Below are 12299 nucleotides of genomic sequence, written 5' to 3'. Positions count from 1 at the left end.
TGAGAAGCGCGGATTTTATCTACCTGCTTTTCATCCTGGTTGAACACACACCTCCTCCAGTTCAACACTGATGGTGGAGAATTAGAATGCTGCTGCAGTCACAGTTTCCAGTTTGCAGGTCATCTGTGCCCAGTACCTCAGCCCTGGTAGTCCAACAGCCTTCAAAGACACTGTTGGCATTTTCGTGCCTTGCCTTTGCCTGGGAGAGATTTTTGGTGAGGCATCCACCCCTCTGACAGTAACTGATTGATTTATTAATTGATTGATTGATTACTCTGTTGGTTGTCTCCTCAATAATAATAATATGGAGAGGAAGGTGAGTTGGGTCACTTGGAAAAAATCAATAATGTTCCTTTTTGTCAAACAAGGTTAAGCCTGCAAGGTGTTCTGCATAGCTAAGAAAAAGATTTATACAAACTCTGAACCACACAGAACTGCCTGAATTTTAATGTAAAGCATTACTTGAGCTGTCATTAACTTCATTGGAAATAAAGAATTGAAGAAACTGGATTTTTGTCTTCCTTGCTCAAGATTAAATCACATTTTTGCAGCTCAGGTTTGCGCAAGTGTTGGAAGAAGAACTTACAGTCAAATGTCTCAAGCTGAAATTTTTTAAGAACTTTCCATAGGTTTATGTTTAAAAATATACATATATTTGCAGAACTCTCTGGAATTAATTCTTAATTTATTTTTTTAATTAAATTGTTCCATCCCTTCAGGTAATCCACATGAGGAACTGGAAATTGCTATGCTACATTGTTCTTTGTACCATGGTTTTGGATGTCAGTTTTGTTAATCTTTTTTTTACTTTCCAAGTATTTTAGTCATGGACCACTAATTGTAGCATATCTGACAATAATTCTTTATGGAACAAATGGGTTTAAGTATTTAAACAGGTGTGGCATGTTTCAAAGAAATACTTTGAGTAGTACAATTTCATTTGAACTGTACAAATAAAGCTCAGGTGACTGTAGAGAATCAATGAAAATTTCTAGGTACAATGGATGGAGTAAAATAATGGAAGTGCCTCCCAGGACACTGAGAAACTGGAGATCCTAGACTGTCTCCCCTCACAGTCAAGAAAAATCCAATCTTAATAATCATGGTAGGTGGCTTATTAGGCTTTCTCGTGGTGATAACCTTGGTCTCATCAAAATTGTCCCAAGCACTTCAGATAAAAAAGCACCTTTTCCCTTATCTCAAAACATGGAAGGATGTGGGAGACCTTATCACAAGTGACTTCCCATCAGTGCTGCCCGCTATACAAACAAAGAACAAGGGCAGCTGTGTTTTCCAACACAGGGGTTATAATTCGAGATTAAAATGCTGGCAACAGCACATAGCTGCAGAAATTCTGCAGAAATCTGGAGACAATGAAACAATATTGTATTGTGGGCAGCAACCTCAACCCAGCATGGTGAAAAGGGTGCTCAGTGCAACACACCACAGCAAAGGCAAGGACGAGGAAGGGAACTCAAGAAAGGACAGGGGAGATGTGCTGATGCTTTATGCCTTCTGAAAGCCAACAGACACCACAGAAAGAAGCAAGACAGGTTGTGTTTGAGCAACAAGGACCTGTCAAAGCTGCCTTTGTGATATTACCTTATAAGCGAGTGAAAGCAAAGAGTCTGCAAAAAGGAAAGGTGAGTTGAGTGATGCCAAGTTGGACAGGGCTCTGAACAATCTGGTCTAGTGGAAGGTGTTCCTGCTCATGGTAAGGGGTTGAAACTAGAAGATCTTTAGGTTCCTTTCCAACCCAAATCATTCTATGCCTCATTAGAGCAAAACACATGTTCCTCATCCCTCCAAAGAAGGAAAATGGAACACTTGCAGCCATTCTGCAAGTACCTTACTCTTAAACAACACATGGAGTGAGCTCTGTGTACAATAACCACAAAATCACAGAATCACAGAATCACAGAATGGTTTGGCTTGGAAGGAACCTTAAACACCATCCAGTTTCAACCACCCTTCCATGGACAGGGCACCTTCCACTAGCCCAGGTTGCTCCAAGCCTCATCCAACCTGGCTTTGAACACTTCCAGGGATGGGGCAGCCACAGCTACTCTGGGCAACTTGTTCCAGGGTCTCACCATGCACTTAATAAGAATTTCTTCTTAATATCTGGTATAAACCTGCCTTCTTTCAGTTTAAAGTCATTCCTACTTGTCCTATCACTGCATGCCCTTGTAAAAAGTGATGCCTAGTGCCACATCCTTAGTGAGCTAATGGAATACAAACTTTATTCAGCAAATGGAAGTTCAGGAACCACTTGGAAGAAAATACCACTGTGTTGCCCACTGTGCAACATTGGGCATTCTGCACGTGGCAAAGTTGCTGACTTACGTCTCTCCCTCAAAATATTTATCCCACTCTTTTGCCAGGGTCAGAAAAGACAATTGCAAAGCAACCAGTCCTAACTTCAAGCTTTTACTTTGTGAGCACATAAGCACTGTAGCTTGCTAAGCAAACTAGAAGCATTTTGGCCCAGTCAAAGTCAAAATGCTGCAAAAGGACAGGTCTTTCATCTTCTCTTTTTCCTTACCCTGGAGACAAGCAAAAGGAATCCAGAACAATGGAGCTGTATTGGTTAACTTTCAGGCACCTGTTTCTTGAGAAAATTCCTTCTTCCAAAATGGGCAGCCCCAAAGCTGATGTCATTTATCAGCAATAAATATTGACAAGGAAAAAGAAGGGAACATGTATATATAAAGAGAGCACTGGGTTGAGGAGAGCCTCTCCCTCTCCTGCCACTTCCTTAGACGCAGAAGGACTCTGGCTGGCTGAAGGTAAAGTATGCAAAATTTAACTTCAGGTTTAGGATTTTATCCAAAGAGTCACTTGGGCAGTATTGATTGGGCACTGTGCTATGGAGGTTAATGGAGTTAATATCCAAGCACTGTCAAATGTGATAATTAAAAGAAAATGCTTATATTATCTCAGAGGAAGAATGTAAAATAAATAGTATCTTCTGCTCTGAAAGCACATCCTCCACCAGTGGGGGTGAGAAATGGCATCAGTGGAGTCTAATTCCCATATTTCTTTAGATCAAAATGTACCACTTGGACCCACTTGCTTCATTCTTCAACTGTGAACATAAATAAATTCCTTTTACAGAGCATGGTCCACAATGGGAAGTGTTTTTCTAATTTCTTTTGGATTATTTTTATGTTGAATTTATTTCACCTGAATATTGGGATATACCAGTACAGCTGAACTCAGAATTGTGTCATCTCTAAATGTTAACTATCTGTCCGAGTTTTCACTATTTAGGCTACTAAAATATCTAATACATATTATGTATGCAATAAGCTGATTGTCTTTTCTTGATACAGAGTGAATTTTTTTTTAAATGAAAATAGTGTAAAATCAGAGAAGAAAAAAGCTATCAAAGTTTCTGAAAAGACAAATATTCCCCCTTTTCCAAACTTTCAAACCTGGTTTGCCCTGAAAGCTGATTTAGCTGGCAGGAGAAAGGTTCTGCTGAGGAGTGAAACACCAGGCTAACCATGACTGTATTTTTAAAACAGAACATGGTTTCTAGCTTTGTAGCTATCAATTTTTATTTTTTTTACACTTAATCAAATTAGCATGAAACCTCAGGTTTTCATGTAGAGCTACCTAAAAGTACATTGCTGGCATTTGTCTTTTCAGAAGGATAGAAATAATTTAGTGGATTGAACACTATTGACAGTGAAGGATAATTGTATCTGGGAATCACCATCTTTTGACTTTGAAAGTAAAACCCAACACTTTTAGTCCAAGGGACAGATTTGACGGTACAGTCGAAGATGTGCAGAAGTATTTTAACTGTTTAACTCTGGATCTGGAAATGTTTTATGTTTCCAGCTGCAGCACTTATCTGGGGAGTCCCAGGGAGATTTCGTTTCTGCATGTAAAGGCAAGATAACTACTCAGTGGCCAAAGATACCCCTTCAGTTTATGAATTTATTCATCAATATCAGTGAGATCCCTGCCTCTACCTCACGCAAGTGATTTCCCTATGAACTTATGGGAAAACAAGCTAAAGACCAAATATCTGAATGACATGATAGGACAAGGGGTAATGGTTCTAAAGTAAAGGAGGGTCAATTTAGAGCAGATGTAAGAAGGAATTTTACAGTGTTAGTTTCCCTATCAGGCAGGATTTCCTAGATCTCTACCACTGACTTGTACTGCTCACATTGTGGATTTTTCTCAGAGGCCAGATCTAAGGTTTATTATGTTTAATGGTTTTTGTCTATTTTCCTCTTACTTCAATCTGTTTTAAGGTAGCCTCTTGAGTTCAGCTAGTCTTTCTCAGGGTTTTGCCACATCTTTGCATTAACTCTTATATATCCTCATCAGTACAAAGACATGTATTTTTTGCTTCTTCTCATTTGTAGAAAAAACATCCTATATACACAAGTGGGTTTCAGACTGTCTGTGTATCTCTGTGGTATTTGCTTCTATAAGGTGTCTTAGGAGTCAGAGGGCAATAGTCAACATTATTTGGTAATATTATCATATATGAAAGTTTTCTTTATGTCTCAGTGTCAGGTGTAACATGAGGGTGATCACCACCATTAAATCAGCCCTTATGAGTTTGATTTAATGAGGAAACAGGGAGCAGGGACAGAAAGGGAGACAACTGTTGGTGTGTTTAGTGCTCCACACAAAAAAAACAGTTCTCACTATGGGTGATGCTTGAGCAGGACACTGATGTGACAGCACTGAACACATTAATGGTTTTTTTTTTTAATACAAGGAAGTAAAGATGAAAGAAATGCTGCAAATTCAAGATATCTTGAATAAAGGAGTTCAAAGGGGGACTGATCCAAGGAACACATACCTTTATGCTACTTACAGTCCCTGCTTCAATGCAAGGTGGAATCTTCTGTCTGTAGGAGACAGTGGTGCCCATGCACCATCATACACTCACTTGCACAGTTTCAGCACATCCAACTTATATTCAGGATCCACTAAAATAAACTTCTTTGTGCAGGCTTGACTTTGTAACAGTTTTGCATCTCTCTCACATACCACGTTATGTCATGAACTATATGGAACAGAGATTAATGGACTTTGGGGTTTTGTGGTTTTTTTCCCTCTGTAGAAATGAATCTACTAACTGCAATCATTTTCCTGGCTGCTCTGCTACACCAGTGTGATGGACAGGTAGGAATATTCATCTATGCAAAACAGTCATATCTGAGCACATTGTGCAGGTACCTGACCTGGTCCAGTCTGGTCTAGTGATCTCCAGATATTTACAGTTCAGGGGTGGAATTATTGTTAACATATTAATATAGCACACCAAAGATGAACACTTATATTTCATGAGGTTTGTATTATTATTGTTATTATTATTGTTATTGTTATTATTATTATTATTATTATTTGTATATTGGTTGAGCAACCTGATCTAGTGGAAAGTGTCCCTGTCCATGACAGGGGGGTTGGAGCTACTGAATCTTTAAGGCACCTTCCAACCCAAACCATTCTGTGATTCTGCCTATCAAAATATTCTTCCCTTTGTGAGATTAATTTTAAAAACACATTTTCCACAGATAAATAAACAATTTAGCTAAGAACCGGAAATATGATTTTTAAATCTCTTAGAGAGGATTAACCTTGTAAGATGTAGAGATCTATTATGTAGGAATTTAAATGTGAGCTGTTTATCAAGATCTTATTAATGAATGAAAATAAATAAGTACTTCAGGGAACAAAATAATCTCTTTCTTCTATAAATCTCAGGGGAAATAGGTCTTAAGTTGCTTCTTTCCTTTACCTGAGTATAGCAGCAGCCTAAAATAAGTAGCTGAGTTGTTATTTCTACCACTGCAAATGTCTTAATTTAAACAAGATGTACTACACTTCTTCTTGGGGTAGGTTCAGTTGCCCAAACACGTCTCAGTGCAGCTTGAGACTCTCCAGGGTCCCTGAGCCACTCACAAGTGGCTGTACAGTGAGCTACACATATCTAGGGCTCTCTGGACACCTCAAATGGCATTAGATGCCATTTTAAGCTACTAACTACATTCCTTAAAACCTAGAGTTGAGCTGTGAAGGCAAAGCAGTGGGATTCATTCATAACATTTGGACATTTCAAAATTTAGTCTCATTTTATGTTTTTTTCATTGACCATAAAGGTAAACTGAGATGACTTTTGGATATTTACATTTATTCTATTGATATCTAGAACTAAATAAGATGAACCAGTACCTAGAAAAGAGACCTTTGCACCAATGGTAGAACCCATCTCACTGACTTCAGCATCAAAGTATTAGTTGTTCAAATCTCTGTCAGTCTCACTACTAATGGAGGAGGAGGTACTTAAGAAAACGCTTCTTCCAGTTCTAAAATGAAGTGCAGATGTCATGGACTGAGCTTCCTGTGCCCTCTCCAGTAATGACAAAGACAATGAAGGTGTCTATCTTAGGCTGATTTGCCTCAGGTTTAGATATTAAGTAGGAAGAATCTTTTCCTGAGGGATGTTTTAGCCTGAAAACTCCAATGTAAGCATTGCAGCTCCTTTTCTGTGCAAGGATTGATGCCCTCACAACATTATTTAAGAGACAATCCAAGTCATTCATTGCTTTCTTGACCTAAAGTACTTCAGAAGGTCTGCAAACAGTCCTAAGTTCTAATGCAGCTTCACATACTTCCAGAGTTTACAACACACAAGAGCTAGAAGAGGCTTTCTCCAGTGCACACAAGAGGTCTAAGCCAGCCTTGAGATTTGGTTCCAGAGCTAAGCTTTCTCCATGTTTGATGTGGAGAAATCTGAAGGCAGTATTCCTACCTACAAATCTCATTTAAGGTCACATCTCCTAATGAAAAGTGCACTTTAAACCAAGGAGGGAAGGAAAAAAATATTGTAATAATAGAAGAACAAATAAAAGATTGTTGAGAATTTCCAAGAAACTTTGTATTGAGAAGCTCATAATTTATCTTGTTTATTAAACTTCTGTTGACTGCGACCTTCATTGTTGTTGTTTTCCAGGGTTTTCCAGATAAAATAGCAAAAACTTTGTCCTTTCCTCATTCTAAGTCTAAAAACCAAAAAGAGATCCTTGATCAACACAATGAAATACGCAGATCTGTACTTCCCACGGCCAGGAACATGTTGAAGATGGTAAGCTATGCATTACAACTTGCCTGCTTTTCCCTTAAAAGAGAGGATAGAGAAACCCCAGTATCAAAGCAGTCTGAGGGATGAAGAGGTTGAGAGCAGCCCTGAAAAGAAGGACTTGGGGGTGTTGGTGGATGAGAAACTCAACATGAGCCAGCAATGCCCACGTGCAGCCCAGAAAGCAAACTGTGTCCTGGGCTCCTCCCCAGCAGTGTGGGCAGAAGGGAAAGGGAGGGAATTCTGCCCCCTCAGGTGAGATCCCACCTGCAGAGCTGCCTCCAGCTCTGGGGTCCCCAACATCAGAAGGACATGGAACTGGTGGAGTGAGTCCAAGGGAGACCACAAAATCAGAGGGCTGGAGCAGAGGGCTGTCTGCTGTGCAGACAGACTGAGAAAATTGAGGCTGTTCAGCCTGGAGAAGAGAACGCTCTAAGGAGACCTTAGAGCCCCTTCCAGTACCTAAAGTGGGTCTATAAGAAAGATGGGGGAAAACATTTTATCAGGCCCTCTTGCAATAACAGAAGGGTTAATGGTGTTCATTTAAAAGAGGGTTGATTTAGATTAGATATAGGAAGAAGATTTTTAATGATAAGGGTGGTGAAACACTGGCAGAGATTGCCAAGAGAAGCTGTGGCTGCCCCATCCCTGGAACTGTTCAAGGACAGGTTGAATGGAGCTCTGAGCAGCCTGGTCTAGTTGAAGGTGTCCCTGCTCATTGCAGAGGGTTTGGACTAGATGACCCTTCGAGGTCCATTCCAACCCAAACTATCTATGATTCCATAATTCCTAAAAGCAAAACACATGCCCTGGATGAAGCAAAGAGCATGTGAAGCAAAGGTGGAGCAGCAGCTTCTGAGTCACACACTGTCAGGGGGGAGATAAAAGACCTAGATCTGCATAACCATTTGTCCTCACCTGAGTTTGCTTTGCCCATCATTTCTCCCATCCCTTTCACTCCTGATATTCCTTGTTATCCCTATCCCATGAGCAGATGAGCTGGTTGGTGCTTTGTGGTTAAGCCTGCACAGTGAGACTTGGAAACATTCCCCAGGTTCAAAGCCCAGCTGGTGCTTCTTGGTCCATCTCAGCTGTACCTGGGGCGAAAATCAGTTCTATACTATTTAGTGCACTGCTCCCTGCACTGTTCACTCAGACACGTCTGACAGAAAGCAACAATATGTTATAAAAATCCTAATAATGGAGAGCATCTGGAAACCAAGATTGATAAAACTGTGTAGAGTTACCTGCTCTGGAATCTTCAAGAGCAGAAAAATGTGGTTCCTGTGCCCCAGGAGTGTAAACTGGCATGACTCCTTTTCTTTCTGTTGAGGACCATGGGAACATTCAGTACCAAAGACCCAAGCCATTCCTCATTTTTTTTTTTATTTCTCATGAACAGCACTAACCTATTTATGACCTGGATACTTCTTCCTTTGTGTCTTTCAGGTGTGGAGTGATAAAGCTGCCAAAAATGCTCAGAAGTGGGCAAATACGTGTCAGATGAGAGTCAGTCCAAGGGAGCAGAGAACCCTTAATGGTAGTGACAAGGATGGAACCTGAGCTGATGGGTTAATGTTTGCAGATGACCCCTGGGAACGTGAAATAGAAATAAAGATAACTTTTAATCTGTTGTAGAACTGCTTTTTAGGATTATAAGAATAGTTATTATTATTAGAATACCTTTTTAGGACCTGGTCTAGCAAAAGGTGTCCCCATATGTGGCAGAGGGACTGGAACTACAACCCAAACCATTCTATGATTCTATGATTATTAAACACAAACCCATCATCTTTGTCAGATAAATACCCCAAAGGACAATTTGTTTGAACTGGAGAGTATGTACTTGCCCTATATTTGTACCTTTCAAGTGTCCACTTTTGTCTCCCACTGGAAACAAGACAGTGCCATAGATGACTGTTGGTGTGACTAAATACAGACATTTTTGTGTAAAGTTTTGTGGTCTAAGTATCTGTGCCTGAAAGCTCATAAAATCAGAGTAACATTTCCTGCAGCTTTCAGAGGATGAGGTGGACTGTCCTCCTCTTAAAATCACAGGACAAAGAGGTTGGCATCCCAGACTTTTTTTTTTTAGACTAAAACTCCAACCCTTCTGTCCCACCTCCCACCCCACAGCTTACTTCTCTCCTAAGGAATAAACCAAACTTATTTCTGCTGCAGGAGTCACCTGTGGTGAGAATGTGCTGCTATCATCTTACCCAAGAACATGGCCTGAAACAATCCAAACATGGTACAGTCAGTCCTCCAATTTCAAATATGGGTATGGAGCAACCTCCAAAAATGTCAACATCGAGAGCTACACTCAGGTAAGGAAAACTGAAACACAGTGCACTAAAATTACAGCAGTACAGTTAAGGCAGCTGGGAGTTATCTATAATTATTAAAAAAAAATATGAGTGTCATCAAACTATTATCTATCATGTACATTCTGATGCGAAGATGAATGATAAATTAAAATTCTTTTCTATCTAATTATGCAGCAATGGAACCAGTATTTTTTAAGAGCTGTCCATAAAAGAAACACTATTCTGTAGAAATAATTTAGAAATACCTTTAATTTAAAAATACCTTTAATTTAAAAATATCTTTAAATAAATACGTTTAATTTAGAAATAAATACGTTTAATTTAGAAATAAATATTTTCTATATATGGATTAAATTCCTGATAAGAATTGTCAAAACAAAATACCCAAGATGAAAGTATTTGACCTTAAACTTAAGTCTCCTCCCAGAAAATATGTTCAAAAACATTTGGAGATGATAAACTCGTATTTCTACGTATTCTTTCTGACTACTAAACTGTAAACTTAAAAGCTAAATAGAAAAAAAAATGAAAGAAAAAATACCTTCTGTTATTTTGTGAGCTTTTTGTTGAGAATTCAATAAAGATGATTGAAATAACGTGCTTATTTTTTATTCTACAGCTAATCTGGTACAACAGTTACCAGGTTGGATGTGCAGTTTCCTACTGCCCTACCAACTCCTACAAGTACTTTTACGTTTGCCAATACTGCCCTGCGTACGTACTGCCTGCTTACTCATTATGGATATGGATAATTGTGGATTAGGGATATGTTTCCCAACCCCCCTGTGCCCCACTGGCCATGTGTAGGATAAAATGACTGCAGTCTACTTTAACCTTTTATAGTTTTAAAAATACTGATGTGAATTGTGAGCTTAACAGCAGGTTTAAATAGCAATATTTATTTTATTTCACATTGAAACAGTTATTAGGGAAATTTCAGCAGATGAACAAAGGTGTATGTCTGGCAGAATCAGGCATAAACCATGCTATAACTTGGACCACAAAGCAGAAAGTCAGATGCAAAATGAAAGCCAACAGCAAATGAATATTTAGAGGTAAATAGCCCATCTCAAGCAGCTGGTGTCAGAAAGGGTCTGCTGAGGTTATTAAGCAACCTGGTCTAGTGGAAGGTGTCCCTGCCCATGGCAGGGGGTTGGAACAGGGTGATCTTTAAGGTGTCTCCCAACCCAAACAATTTTATGATTCTGTGATTTTATGATTGCCTTATAAGCCCCAAACACTTGCAAACCATTAGAAAAGCAGAGCTAGAAAGCACATAATTTTTTTGTAGATAATGCTACACAAGTAGTCAATTAATTTTGTTTCTCTAAACCTTATTGTCCCTCTTATTTAAAATCAAATTTATTGTTTTCTATGAATATCTGAAATTAAAACATGACTGCCTATGAAAATACTTTTACCCAAAAACTTCTGGTTGCCTTTCACTGCGATAACTCCTCTTAATGGCCCAGATCTTCATGTTAATCTTGTCATGCCTTGTATTTCTTTCGAATTTCAGAGGAAATAATGCAATGCAAATAGCTACACCTTACAGAAGTGGACCAAAATGTGCAGACTGTCCTGGCCACTGTGACAAAGGGCTTTGCAGTAAGTGACTCTGTTCTCCTCCTGAAAACAAACATTGCATTACCTCAGATAGTGATGTTGATCCTGTGTAGCATTTTACTTTTGCATAGTTATTTCTTGCTAATCTGGATGAAAGATCCTAGAGCTGCCCCTTTCATTACCCACCCCTTGCAATAATAGTGGTTAAATATCCCACCAGAACAGGCACAACCCTGAGCAGGGGCGGGTTGGACCAGATGACCTCCAGAGGTGCCTTCCAATCTCAACCAGGTGGTTGATGCCCACCTTTCCACCTGCATTCCCTTTCTATAATATTCAAGCAACATTAACAGCAGAGAAAAAGTACAAAGGTTATATAGACAAGAAAAACTCAAATCTTTTTGGAAAATGCAGAAGTATCAAACCAAAACTTGGTTTTCAATTAATATTTCACGTCTTTGTTTCTCTCTCTTTTATTCTAGCCAATCCTTGCAAGTATCAAGACTTCCTTGGAAACTGCAAGAACCTGAAAGCTTTGTTTGGCTGTAGCCACTCACTGGTGAAGCAGAAGTGTCCTGCAACCTGCAAATGCACCACTCAAATCATATAAAGTCCTGGTGGATGTCATTACAGTTGCTGTGAGACTCATAGGAGAAGCGTAGAACTCACTGTGAAGTGTATTCACCCTCAGTGCATCTGCTCAGATTGACCTATAGATAACAATTTTATCTGGAATCTGACCATTACTTTAGTCCTAAATTAGACTAGTACCCCAAAATAAGTTCTGATGTTATTTTAGGCTTTGTAAAAATTATGCTTAAGCTACTAAGGTGTTATTTTGTGGCTTTCCTTGCAGTGGATCTGCCACTGATTAATTTCTTTTTAATGGGAAAAACACTTTTAAGACACTTCAGGGGTTTTTTGCATAATATATTAAATGCCACTAAACTTTCTTCTGTTACCTTTTTGCTGATTGTCAGTGGAACATATTCCTGCTAAATAAACACATGATTTACCACTGGTTCACAAACAGAGCTTTTAATCAAAGTTATTTGTAAATCAAGGGTTTGGTTTTTTTAATTTGGAAAATTCTTGCTGGATATTTTGAGGCTCTTTTACACTTCATGTGACTGTGGACGAGACAGGAAGAGAAATACAAAGCAAAGAGAGATGTAAGTTTTGTACAGGCGAAATAGGAGGCACACATTGAATCTGACAACTTGTACTTTGTGATCTAAACACAAAGATTCTGATAAATCTGTTTGTGCGGGTGATAAACGGTGCCTTCCTAC

The 12299-nt window shown here is 39.1% G+C and overlaps 1 protein-coding gene across 1 annotated transcript; it reads left to right on the top strand.

Moving 5' to 3' along the window:
• Nucleotides 1-2759: 2759 nt before the first annotated feature.
• LOC127481952 (serotriflin-like) lies at nt 2760-11755 on the top strand. Its single transcript, XM_051811850.1, has 8 exons — nt 2760-2789; nt 5096-5157; nt 6989-7120; nt 8564-8654; nt 9296-9441; nt 10061-10155; nt 10961-11049; nt 11490-11755. Exons 2-8 carry the CDS (start codon nt 5098-5100, stop codon nt 11615-11617), a joined length of 741 nt encoding a protein of 246 aa, XP_051667810.1. The 5' UTR covers nt 2760-2789; nt 5096-5097; the 3' UTR covers nt 11618-11755.
• Nucleotides 11756-12299: the final 544 nt, after the last annotated feature.

Source organism: Manacus candei, unplaced genomic scaffold (genome assembly GCF_025592945.1).
Source record: "Manacus candei isolate 608988 ecotype Guabito, Panama unplaced genomic scaffold, ASM2559294v1 h1tg000007l, whole genome shotgun sequence".
NCBI classification, from domain to species: Eukaryota; Metazoa; Chordata; class Aves; order Passeriformes; family Pipridae; genus Manacus; species Manacus candei.
Note: the sequence above shows the minus strand (reverse complement) of the source record. Positions and strands in the feature narration are given on the sequence as shown.

Excerpts from the sequence above, each read along its gene's own strand:
- LOC127481952 (XM_051811850.1), top strand. The coding sequence starts at position 5,098 with ATGAATCTACTAACTGCAATCATTTTCCTGGCTGCTCTGCTACACCAG. Across the intron at positions 7,121-8,563 it reads CCAGGAACATGTTGAAGATG|GTGTGGAGTGATAAAGCTGC; the intron begins GTAAGCTATGCA and ends TGTGTCTTTCAG. Across the intron at positions 11,050-11,489 it reads CTGTGACAAAGGGCTTTGCA|CCAATCCTTGCAAGTATCAA; the intron begins GTAAGTGACTCT and ends CTTTTATTCTAG.